The sequence below is a fragment of the Alligator sinensis genome, unplaced genomic scaffold, assembly GCF_000455745.1.
Source record: "Alligator sinensis unplaced genomic scaffold, ASM45574v1 scaffold670_1, whole genome shotgun sequence".
Lineage (NCBI taxonomy): Eukaryota > Metazoa > Chordata > Crocodylia > Alligatoridae > Alligator > Alligator sinensis.
Window position 1 is genome coordinate 1,397,435 of NW_005842297.1, and position 13,567 is coordinate 1,411,001.

Here is a 13,567-nt window from a genome sequence, read left to right on the forward strand (position 1 = left end):
TGCAAAGAGGGCCACACCCCAGCTACAGAGGAAGGCAAAAATCCCCACAGTCCATAAGAATCTGACCACAGGTCAAAATTGCTTCTTGACCCCAAATATGCCAGTCAGTCTGATCCTGAGGGGAGGGGCAAGACACTCTAGCCAGGAAACTCCAGGCCTAAGTCCCAGCAGGAGCACTGGCATACCCCAGTTAAATCCTCAGACTTGGTTATAGCCAACACCCAATGTCTCTGAGGAACGCTTTAAAAAACAACCTGACACGTGGCAGCAGGAGGGGAAAAATTCCCTCCCAGCCCCACGTAGCAACCAGCAAAGGCCAGAAACATGGGAAATATCCAAAGTAGAACACAGACATAACTTTGCCCATATGATCCCTGATCAATGCCTGTCCAACCCCTTCTTGAACACTTTCATGATGTAGAGTCCACAACTTCCTTAGGCAGTCTATATCAACGCCTCACTGTTCTAACAGTGAATTAAGTTTTTCCTGATATCCAATCTAAACCAACTTTGCTGCACCTTCAAGCCATTGATACATGTCCTACTCTCTGCAGCAAGAGAGGAAAGGTGTTCTCTCTCTTCTTTAAAGCAGCCCTTCAGGTATTTAAGGACTGCTATCATGTCCCCTCTTAGGCATGTCCAACTTGTGGAAAAAAGACCTATGTTCTTCAGCCTCTCCTCATATGACTTGCCTTCCAAGGCCTTTATCATTTTTGTCACCCATGCTTCTGGACCCTCTCAACTTCTCCATGTCCCTTTTAAAATGTGGATCCCAAAACTGCACAATATTCTATATGACATGACCTAACTAGTGCTGCGTAGAGAGGCACCATCATCTCCTGTGTTCGTACCTAATGCTTCGATTGATGCATCCCAAAATCACATTAGCCTTTTGTTCTGTGGCATCATGCTACAGGCTCATATTGAGTCTGTAATCTACCAAGACTCCCAAAACCTTCTCTGTAGTGCTGCCATGCAACTAGACATGAGCCTTTTGTATTTATGATCATTCTTCCTGAGGTGTAGCACCTTGAATTTGTCAGTATGGAATTTCATCCTGTTTGCTCCAACCCAGATTTCCAGTCTGTTGAGATTGTTCTGATTGCATTCCCATCCTCCAACATGTTTGCAATCCTGCCCAGTTCTGTGTCATCTGAAAACTTGCTCAAAAAGCTTTCTATTCCAGCAACCAAATCATTATAAACACGCTGAACAGCACAGGGCCCAGGACCCTGTGGTATTCCACTCAAAACCTCCTGCCATTCTGTCTTGGATCCATATATAAATTACCTCCGCTTGTGGCTATCGAGTCAGTCAATTTTCCATCTTATAATACCTTTGTCCACCCCACATTTTCCATTTTGTTTGAGAAGGTCATGTGGGACATTGTTAAAAACCTTGATGAAGTCCAGAATAGCACACTAAGATTTACTCATCATTAAATAGTGCTAGGATTTTTTCCCTCAGAGAAAAAGTGAAACCAACTACACTGTCGTATGGGGTGACATGCCAGCCTCTGCAGGGGACTGCACAGCACCCCGCACAGGATGCAGTACATCAGGGCAAGGCCCGCACAGGAGGGCAGGGTAGCAGCAGTCCTCCCTGCAAGTGCTTAGCCTCTGCCCCCTATATCCTCTTAGAACAGGGGCAAACAATGTTTTTTGGCCACAGTGCCATAAAAACCCATAATGTCTACCTTGCAAGGTGCCAGAGTGCTGGCATGCCAGAAAAACAAAATGAGGGCCTCGGAGCGGACAGTGGGGTAGGGCCCCGAGGCAGCACAGTCCTCCCACTATCTGCTCTGAGGTGCACATGCAGTCGCCACCAGCATGGAGCTGATGCCAGAGCTATGGAGTCCAGCTCAGCTGTTTGCAGCCTGCCTGCTGCAGCTGCCCAGAGCCCAGGCTGGCTACAAAAAGCTGCGCCGGGCTCTGGAGCCCAGTCATCAGCTCTGTGCCAGCAGCAAGGGAGAGGCCAGGGTTGAGCTGCCTCAGGCCCCTCCCCCACCATCCACTCCAAGGCACGTGAGCACCCGCCAGTACGGAGTTAATGCCAGAGCCCAGAGCAGATGTTTGCAGCCTCCTGGCTGCAGCCGGCCCAGGCTCTGGGTATCTGCTGGCAACCACGACTTGCAGCCACCCGCTGGGAACAGCCCAGGCTTTGTGGCTGGCAGCAGCTGCCTAGAGCCCAGGATGGCAGTGGCATGCCAAGCAAAATGGCCTTGCGTGCTATGCTCGGCACATGTGCCAGGGGTTGCTGAGCCCTGTCTTAGAAGCTGGGCAGGCCTGCTCTGGAGAATTGGGAATGAGCTCAATCTTACATACCAAAATAAACAGCAAGTCTGTTTGAGGTTTGACATTTCCTTCTATTATTTCTTATGTTTGGAGAAAATGCAATTTCATCTGGTATCAAAAATTTCGGCTGCCACATTTTCTGTTGATTCACAAATCCCCCAACCTATGTCTGTTCAGTGTCTCATCCATTCTAATTTTTTCAGCTTCTCAAAATCCAGAGACAGAGGGATGTGGATAAACTAACCTTTTCTTCATCTTGCCTTCACTGCTAAATTTGGTAATATATAATCATATTGATGGGGCTCAATCACTATAATGTTTTTGTTATTCTGTTCACCAAGCATATAACTGGACTTGTGAAAACTCTGAACAAGTATAATTTAGACAAAACTTAAGTTTGTTTCAATGAGGATACTCTAAAGCCAAATTTTAAGTCTAGAAGTACACTTCTATATTAGCAGAATATATGGCTTAGTAGACCTTTACAAAGTTTAAAAGGTAAAAATGATAGCACTTTCAATTAACTAATAGCAACATAATAAACTGATACCCTAGAAGAATATTTGTTTTGCTGATGAGGGTAGCAAATGCATAAACAACTGATTTACAAACCAATGAACTTTGAGCCATGAATATGTGATTTAGTATGGGACATTAAACTGTCAAGTTTCTGAAGAATTAAAGAAGCCATGATCTAATATCCTTGGCTTCTATTAAAATTTGACAAAACACTAACCCATGTGAGCAACTGATTAGTTACTGTAGATATATTTCCCTCTAATCCTCAAGAGTATAACTTTTTAAAATGTCTTAGCATACTTAAAACCAACTGTGTTTTTCCCTGAAATAATGAAAATAGTTTGAAGCCTTCAAAAACCAGCCACATCTTTAAAATTTGTGTTTTTAACAGATCACATAACCAGCTTGAAATTAGTACTTAAAAGCTGCTGCGCTCATTTTTCCCAAGCCCAGATAAGCACACCTCTTTATATCGCACGCTGCCTATTTTCATAATTTCATCAACAGTCAACTTCCAAAAAGAATAACGCAAAAAAAAATCCAGTTATTGTTACCCTACATACTGTCAAACTGCTTAATATCAACATTGTAAGCAATCTCAGCTGGGTAAACTTACCACTTAAGTCACACTTATCTAGTGATGTTCCAAGATCAAATGAGTTAGCAGATAATAATTAACAAGTATTTATTTTTTGTGCTGTGGTATACCCTTTCTTCCTTTCAGTTTATCAGCATATTATTTAAAATAGCCTATTTTCTATGGTTTTTACTCAAGTTACATATTAAATAAATGTCAGCGTTGGGCATTACATAAGCTTACAACAATACACAAGAGAGAAGAGTCTAAATTCTAGGTGATTCAAAATAAGAGCTGTAGTGCTGCCCTTGTGAAGCAACTGAAATATTTGTAAGCATCAGCTGGTATGTAGCTCCTGTAATTGTCAACTCTGATTAATACCACAGGCTTTTTTTGGTCCTGTGTTTGTGACATTACTTTATTAGGGTTCAACAATATTATACAGCTTTACTCGCTTATGATTGAAATGACTGGTACTTCTTATACATCTTTAAAGAAATGTTACCACTTGTTAAATAATGATGTCTATAAATAGTTTTTATGAAATAAGCTAACATTGAAAACCCCCAGCTATTTCCTTGGGTTTATAAAAAGATTCATACTAATTGCTTTAATTGTATATGATACCTTCCTAGTGTCTTGTTCAGGAACAGTCAAAAATAAACAAAAAACAATAAGCTATATGTGTATCAAGATTGAATTTGAGCTTTGTGAATGACACTGATAGTCACTTTAAGCCAATGTAGTGATGCTATCAACATGTAGTCCAATACTCTCAGTCGTGTGATTCTAATGGAATCAATCAATATTTCAGGAGACATTTATAATTTATGAACAAGTAGACTACTATCCTCCAAGATTATAATCCTGAGAATACACACCTATTGTTTTATCATAATGTTTTAATATCTTGGCATATGTAGCAATGCTTGTTCATAATGTAAAACATATTTAGAATTTCTAAATAGCACAATGCAGGAAATAAATGAAAGAATAGCTAAATCTAAAAGATAAACAAAATTCCAAGTGAAGGTAAAGGAAATTCACTATGATGGATCTTCTGCTGAAGAATTAAGTTCAGAATTAAGTTTATTAAGAAACCTTAATATAACCACATTAAACAACATTATTCAGTTGTCAAAAGAGAAAAAGTATGTAACTGCTTGTGAATTATACACCAAGCAGTGTATATTAATATTAAACCATATATAGTAGAAACACTGTGTACCTGTAAGTATCATCTATAGCTATTTGTGTAAAAATACTTCACATCTACTTTATCCTGAAGAATCCAGGTTTTAAAGATGTAAAAGCACAAAGCAAGACTACATTAAAGGTACTTTAATCAGCGCCCTCTTGCTGTCACACAAAAAGTAAAACACAGGGCAAGAGAGGCAATAGTCCAGTTCCAGTACAGATCAGTCTGCTGGAGTTCACTTTTGGTACTACATTGCAGTCTCTTTGGAAACAGGAATGATTTGTTAATGGTTTGGACAGTATTGGAAGGGCAAGTGGGTAGAGGCTGGCAAAATGACCAAGCAACAGTATTAGTTGCCACAAGTAGAGGTTAGTATAGTACAGGTCTCTCAAATTTTTGGGAGACTACTCAAGAGGGGCAGGAAGAAACAAGTGGTTAATGCAAGTTGCACACTATATTCATCTGGACTCTGACCTTTCAACTATCTGGTGTGAAAACAGACTCCAAGCACCTTAAGAGTTACCCAGCACTAATTTCCCCTAGAGAAAAAGTGAAACCAACTACACTTTCAACAAAAAGCGAATTTATGACATTTAAAAAAAATATACAAGTTTGTTCCAAATATTTGAGTTACTAACTATTCAATTCCTATTGTTCTCACCAAAAAAAAAAAAAAGAAAAAAAAAATCAGTGCGAAATGTTGACAGATTGGAAAAAAAACAGTATTTCTGAAGTTTACTTCAAAGAGAATAAATCTGCTACAGACAATTAGCATTGTGACTAATGAGATACACACAATCATTTGAAGGCACAGCCTCATTATTCAGGGTAAACTAATTAATGTTATTTAAAGCATTTACTGTTCATATTCAGAAATATCAATGATGAAAGACATCAAAAGAAAAATATGAACTTGAGTCAACCTTATTAATTACACTGAATGACAGTTTACTCTTTTCTAGAAAGTCTTTACTGCACAAATCATGAAACTAAAACTGTCTCTTCACACTAACACCAATTCCTCATCTACTGACAAATCCTGAATTTTTGGAGTTTCCATGGCCCTGGACAGATGCCATTTAAAGTGCCTTTGAAACTCTCAAAACAGTGATGGTACAAACTTACTCAGCCAAAGTTCTTTTAAAAAATGAAAAACTTTGAAGTGCTTCCTTCTGAAGTGCCTCCCAAAACATCTGTATGCTCCAGCAGTCCTCCAGCATTCCACAGAGATCTCTGCTCTCCTTGCCCCCCACCCCTGACACACACGGAGGACAGGGGGAACTCGCCAGCCCAGCAGCAGCGGGCTGGAGCAGGTCTGGTTGGGCAGGGGATGCAAGCTTGTGCTGCCCACATCTTGGGGGTGCTCAGGGGAGGGAGGAGGGGGGGAGGCAAGTGCCACTCATGCTACCTGTGTAGCAGGCATCCTGGGAGCCCACAGTGTGTAGTCTCTGTAGTGTGTAGCCTGGGGCCCACAACCAGTGTTGTGGTGGCCCCCTGCCACTTTGAAGTTGGACAGCCCTGCCCTAAACAGAGATTTCAAGATTATGGAGTAAGAATAATAGAGAAGAGTCCCAAAGAACCATCAGAATATTTCAGTATGGAGGCAGCTTCTTGCTTCAGCGGTGTTCTTTGAAGCCAATCAAAATCCCAGCAACAAGACTACTTGGTCTGCTGGAACAAGCAGGTGCAAAGCTCCTTGATAATGAAGAAATCACCCACAGAACAGATTGTCTAAACTACCCAATTTCATCACAGTGTGGGAAATTCCTTATGCATCAAAAATCAGCCTCAGCCCTGATGTTCCGGCACCTGAAACATTGCTTCAAGTTGAAGTATTTTGAGCATCCACCATAAATTTTGACAGACCCAATCTATAAGCTACAAACGTTTGAAGTGACAGGGTCACCTATGAATTACATTGGTTGGAAGACTGGGGAGCTTTACAGGAGATTTTTTTTTTTAAATGCTTTCATTTTTTCCTGCTAATTACTGAATTAACTTGGTAATGATACAGATATTGCAGATTTTCAAACAATTTAAACCCTGCCCTAATTCCATCACTTACACATTTTTTTTTTACTAAAAATGTTAAATGCCTCTTTTACTAAAAATTGAAACAAAGTACCTAGTATTCAAAGTCTGCTGTCTTACTTTGCTGTCTCACCAAAATATCAACCAAAGTGCATCTTGTGAATTACCTTTTTCTGCACCAATTCAAATCATTCCTCTAAAAGGTCATCAACTCGAAGAATCAAATACAAATTTTTTGTGATTAGGGCACTTTCCATGGGAAGGCAGATTCCTGCATTTCTTGGACAGGGAGGTAGACTCATTTTTGCTTGCTCCCACCACTGTTTATGCACTATATATTACACAGTCATTAGCTGCAAAACAAGGGAATGCTTGCAGCAGAAACCTGAACCCAAGACTCAACTTCCCAGTCACAAGCCTAAAAAATAGGTTGCCTTTTGCTTGTTTTCTCTCTGGGCCTCCTATTCATAAATTCTCATCAGCTCAGTAGAGAAGCAGAGGGGTCTGACCTCACCTATCCTATAGTTCAGGAAATAGGAGATATAGGTTCAAACCTCCTCAAGATGAGGAAGGTCTAGAATCTAGGTTGTCCATACCCTGACCAAAATGCTCTAGCCACTAGACTGGTGGCAAACTCATTAGACATGGAAGAAGATTTTGAATCTTCAAAAAGCCACTTAGCTCCCATAGTCCAAGTAGATCTAGGCATTGTAAACCATACATCAACAAATGCCTAAACTTCCATGAAGGACAGGAGTTCAGACATAGCCCTATGTTTCAGCAGTTACCAATAACTACTACCAAGCAACCTTATTTATTGTATTTAGTCCAAGATTTGAAAAGCATGCAGAGTTATTCAGTTTCTCATGGTGTTCCCTAAGACACTCATATTAATGAATTCAGCTACATATCTCCCCTATTACAGTAACATATTATTCTCCTCATTTTACATTTTCATATAGTTCACAGATCTAAATAAATGAGAACCCCAAATCATTCTTTGAGAATAAATCTATCCAGTTTATGGAAAAGCTCATTTTAAACACCATGATTGTGCACTAACATAATGTGTGTTTGTGCTTTTTCAACTGTACCAATTATTCCATTATAAAAGGTTTGGCACAGCACTTGCAGTATTACATTAAAAAAAGATTACCCTATAAAAAAATATGAGCAATAGTTAATAAAACCTGTTGCTCTAAAATTGTAGACCGGGGCAGGCAATTATTTGGCTGGAGGACTGCTTAAAAAGTTTTGGTGAGCTGTCGAAGGCCACCAAGGTAGCCCAGCCCCTTGACAGATTGCCTGGTCACCATCATAGGGCTGGAAGTCCCACCCCCTGACCTTTGCCACTGGAAGTCCCTCCCCTTGCCCCAGAAGTACTCCATTTGAGAAAGGGGTTTTCCATCTTGGAACTGGAAAAATCAATTATATATTAAAAATCAAACATCCACAGTAACGTATTTGAATTTTATTTGAAAAAAATATATTTTTGGCCTAATGTGTGTGTGTTTGTGTTGTGTATATAGAGGTGATTGCATAATAGCTCAAAATGAAGTCTTACTCATATATATTGCGGGGGGGGGTAGAGGGGAGGGGGGAGGGTGGGGGTATGTGTGGGGATGGGGGGGTTGCTGGGGATGTTTGTGGAGGATGGCAGCACCCACCCCGCAACAGCCTATGGCCCACCCACCCTGCAGTGCCTCCTCGCCACCAAAAACAGCGCATGGCCCTAGCCCTGCCCCGTGCCATGCATACTCCAGACTCACCCCCGCCAAAGCAGATCAGCCAGAACCTGCACCACAGCTCCACGGCTGCTCCAGACTTACCTGCTTACACTAAGCAGCAGCAGCAGCAGCACTGGCTGGGCAGAAACTGTTGCTCAGAGTGAGGGAAAAGCGGACCCTCCCCCTCACGGCTGCCTAGAGCTTCCTGCTACAGCTGCCTGGAGCTGGCACTGGGTTGCCCTGCGGCTCCTCTGGGCTGCCAGCGCTGCCATGGGGGGCAGCCCAGAAGTGGCAGTGACAACAGTGGAGCTGCAGGGCAGCCCAGTTGCGGGCTCCGGGTGGTTGCAGCAGAGGGCACTAGGCAGTGGCAAAGTGGAGGGGCTGCTTTTCCCCACCAATCTGAGCAAGTTTCAGCCCAGCCAGCACTATTGCTACTGCTATTTAGCATGAGTAGGCAAGTCCGGAGCAGGTGCGGGCCACAGCAGGTCAGGGCTGTGGTGCTGGTCCCCATCTGTACCATGGGCCCGGGGCCAGCAGCGGTAGCAGATGGCACAAGTTGCTACTGCCTGGTCTGCCTAGAAAGGCAGTCCAGCCACAGAGCTGCCCCAGCCCTGCTGCATGCCCAGGGTGCGGCAGAATGCGCTACAGCCAAACAGTGCCTGGGTCAGGCAGGACTGATAAAGACCCTCCGCAGGCTGGATGCGGCCTACAGCCTGTATTTTGCCCACACCTGTTCTAGACTGTGGTCCGTCTGCTCCTGAAAACAAGGAGTATTTTCTCATCAGGTTCTTGAAGGGAATAAAAAGATACCAACAAAAGTTGCTAATTTACAAACATGAGGAGGACTTTCATAGATTCATAGATGTTAGGGTCGGAAGGGACCTCAATAGATCATCGAGTCCGACCCCCTGCATAGGCAGGAACCTCTTGAAGACCCCCAGGGTAGGGGAGAGGACCACCTCCCTTGGGAGCCCGTTCCAGACCTTGGCCACTCGAACTGTGAAGAAGTTCTTCCTAATGTCCAATCTAAATCTGCTCTCTGCTAGCTTGGGGCCATTATTTCTTGTAACCCCTGGGGGCGCCTTGGTGAATAAATACTCACCAATTCCCTTCTGTGCCCCTGTGATGAACTTATAGGCAGCCACAAGGTCGCCTCTCAACCTTCTCTTGCGGAAGCTGAAAAGGTCCAGGTTCTCTAGTCTCTCCTCGTAGGGCTTGGTCTGCAAGCCCTTAACCATACGAATGGCCCTTCTCTGGACCCTCTCCAGGTTATCCACATCTCTCTTGAAGTGCGGCGCCCAAAATTGAACGCAGTATTCCAACTGCGGTCTGACCAGCGCCCGATAGAGGGGAAGTATCACCTCCTTGGATCTATTCGTCATGCATCTGCTGATGCACGATAAAGCGCCATTGGCTTTTCTGATGGCTTCGTCACACTGCCGACTCACGTTCATTTTTAATTATTGATTTAAATCTTATAGACTTATTTAATCTATACTCTAAAGTCTTAATTCTGATCCATATTTTAGGGTATGGACACATATAACACTTAGCCTTTAAATGTGGTTTAAACCTGAAACTGACAGACATACAAGCCTTTTAAATGAATTTAAAGCCAACAGAAGTGGTTCAAAAGACTACCTGGAATTTCTAGGTACACTTTTGAGCTGGTTCATAGTGCACCATTTCACTGTTACATATGGACACAGAGCACTCCATGACATGGGTCGGGTCTGGTCTGTCCTCCAGACATCCCACATAGCATTGCCCCTCAACCCCCACAGCTTTAATTGTCTGCTGTACTGCTCCCTCCCCCTCCCCCCTTCACGGTTACCTCCCCTTTTTTGGCACTTTTTAAAATCAATGAGTGTCCCTGCACTGCTTGTTTAATAAAAGCTATCTTTCCAATACTAACTGTGTCCTTACACAGCACTGGACCATGGTCTCTCATCATGCCGCCCAGCCCCTGAGAACCTAAAATTGTGGGTCCAGAACTCCTCAAGCACTTCTCTTCCACAACCACCTCAAGTCAGGCTAGCACACTGGGGACTTCAGACAAGGGCAGGCTACTGCACTTCACTTCACTTATGTTTAAGAGAAAAGGAAAAGTAGAAATGCCACCACCCCACCAGCCACAGGTCATCCACCACTGGAACTCCCGAAGTGTGGGTTGCAAGCAGCCCTCACCTCTGGTGAGGTATGTTGGGCTGGATGCTTATCCCCACCCTTTGATTTTAGAGCCAAAGCACTTCTACATGTAATTTTTTTTATCTGGAATGCTAAAGTACTGTACACATGGACACCTCTGACCCATGACAGCTGTGAACCAGTTACCAATCAGTAACATTTAGGAACGGTTCAGTTGTTACGTGTATTCCCATCTTTACTGGTTTATGAACAGAACTTTCAGGTTTAAACCCCAGCACAGGAATACTGAAAGAGATTGAAAGAATGTACAATCGCTCGTTACAAGTATGGAGGGTGAACATTGAAACGGCAGGTCTTTTAAGCTGAAAAACAACACTGGTCAATCAGGTCAACATGTATAAATAGAATTAAAAGAAAGAAAATAAATTCTGGATTACAAAGCTTCTAGCAAAGAGATAAATAAAAAATCCTGCTCTTATCCTTGAAGCTTGATTTTTTTTTAATTGTCATTTCAATACTTTGCAAAGTATTAGAAACACAATGTGTATATGCACCTGTACACTAATGCTTTAGTCCACAACCGACTAAAGCCATTAAAAACTTCCCCTGTAAACTTATGAAAGGACAAACAGCCCAAAGGGATAAAAACACAGTGATATTAATCATTGTAAATATGCTTTACACATTTAAAATCAACCTCTTCTGGAAAAACAGTTCAAGCTGTTCATTTGTACACTTCAACACTTCAAAAATGGGAGGACCCTTTAAAAGCAAAAAGCCCAACACACTGAAGTAACAATCATTATCATCATCCACCAACTTGCCACACTTTTTTCTGTCTCCCCTTTCATTTATAAGCAACACGGATAACAACTGAAAAGCTTACCTTCTTCTGGTACCAGACTATAGCATCTGTTACTTTGGACGCCATTTATTCCACTGCATTCATGCAGTAATCATTTTAGGCTGTTGATAGAAAAAGACAACTTTACTTCACTTTCCAAGAGAAGGCTGAACAAAACATATGTAAAAATACTCCAGTAACCTGCAAAGGAATGTGGTGAACAGCTACACTTACATTACACTCTTCCTCATTACTATTTTAGTAATAGGTTTTCCCCAAGTAAATAGAAATCTGCTACGATAAAAAGGAGACAGAATTACAAGATCTTTTTCCACCCTTTCAGTAATGTGTAACTGGAAAACAAATCAAGCTTTATCACCATGTAGACAAAGTATTTCTTAGTATTTAAACAGTTCCAGGGATTCACAGTGGATGACCTTTTTTTTTTTTTTTTATATACATCTAATTAAGTTAAACAGCAAATTTTAGCATAGCAATATGTTAAGTGGGTCTCTAGAAAGATTAGATTTCACTTAAGTAAATCATACATTAAAGAAAGTAAGCATACTATAAAAGTCAGAAAAAAGGAGAAATTTCACACTGGCAAATCATATGTTCTGACTAATTACTGTTGGACACGTTAACTGCTAATGTAAAATATATGTTCTTGCTAAGAAAAGAAACTGAAACCATATCAAGGAAGATATGCAAAACATATTTTTAAAGTACAGAATGGTACTATTAATTATATGCATTTAAACTTCTTTAAGAAAATTAGACAGCATTTTGGATTTTTTTTATTTTTATTTATTTTAATTTTTTTTATTTTATTTTTTTTTTTTTTTTTACACATTTTTATGAGCTTAAATTTAACTTTTAACCTGCATGGTTTTCCCCTAAAACAAATTTTAGAAGTCCTTGCTTCACTGAACTAATTAACCATATTGTGAATGTGTTTTGAAAATATTCAGCACAAAGAGAAATATTTTTCTGTAACAGAGCACCATACTTTAGAAGATAGATGAAAATATTCTGTTATACTATACAAAGGTTTCCATAATCTAACAATCTTACATTATTAGGAATCAAACCATAATTTTACAACATAAAATGTAGTTAAAATAATGTTTCCCTAGCACTAAAAAAGCAAAATAATTAAATATACATAAATCTGTTTTCTTCTTACACTACATTTGGTATATAGCTGAACAGATAACAAGAAAGGGGACATGAATTATTTAAGAGAATTAAGGATTTTTTAAAGAAAATTATTTGAAATAATACCCAATATTCTTTTAATTATAACCATATGGTCAAAGGAACAAAAAACCCTTCACAAGAAATGTCGAAAGATTTCACAAGTGTTACACAGTTTAGTTTTAGATATCACAGATTAAGAAAAGCTGCATTCTTAAATTTACACATTGAATTATTTCAGCATATTCAATTTTAATTGAATTTTAATTGTTTGCAACACTTCCAAATAAGCTTGTAAAATTTGTAAGTCATCAAATCTAGTTCAGGGTTGCACACATCACGTAATACAGATAGGGGCCTTCTTATGGCCTTGTACATACCCAGATAGACTGCCATACCCTGTTTAGCTGACAGTTAAACTGAATTGACCACTAAGTTTAGTCGAGTCACTTAGACTAGGGACAGAAGTTGCACATAAACCAGTTTAAGTAACTGGAAACTGGTTTAAACCTGTAACAGAACACAAGTTCAGTGCACATAAATGGCCAAAACCAGCTTAAAATAAGCCTGACTGGATACAATATCAGACTTAATTGATGTTTAAACTGGCTTATGTCCCAGATGCCCTGCCGATTCAAGGTAACTTAGTCAGCATCGCAGGATACTCTGCAGCCCTGGGCTGTGCCATCTGTTCCACCGGCACAGGGCTGGTCCTGCCCCGAGCTGTCACAGAGCGGTGACACTAAAGCCTCTACTTCCTAGCCTGCTTCTGCCTGTCAGACTGATAGACCCCCCCCTCGCAAAACCTCTTGGCTCCAGTCAGTACAGCAAGGGGAGGAAAAGCACTGGCAGAGGGGCTTTTTGCTTCCCCCCTCTGCAGCCCAGAAAGCTAAGCTAGGATCAGCTCAGGCATGTCCCTGCCCAGCCATCCGTCCCCATGGGGGAGGGGGGAAATACCCCCCCCCCACCCATCCGGCATCAGCCCCCACAGAGGGGGTCTGCCCAGCATGGGTATAAGCAACCACTCGGGGG

The 13,567-nt window shown here is 41.4% G+C and overlaps 1 protein-coding gene across 7 annotated transcripts in view; it reads right to left on the reverse strand.

The window, feature by feature from the left end:
- The window catches only part of PHTF2 (putative homeodomain transcription factor 2), a 150,515-nt gene that overhangs the window by 108,043 nt on the left and 28,905 nt on the right, over positions 1-13,567 (reverse strand). For 6 of the 7 annotated variants that reach the window (XR_003095135.1, XM_025209604.1, XM_025209605.1 and 3 more), the window contains exon 2: positions 11,381-11,460. Coding sequence is in view for 6 of the 7 variants with exons in the window: in XM_025209604.1 (XP_025065389.1) it covers positions 11,381-11,425 (45 nt within the window). In the remaining variant the exon portion in view is untranslated. Of the gene's footprint in view, positions 1-11,380; positions 11,461-11,572; positions 11,594-13,567 lie in introns of those variants that run through there. The other variant, XM_025209606.1, reaches the window with a different exon arrangement.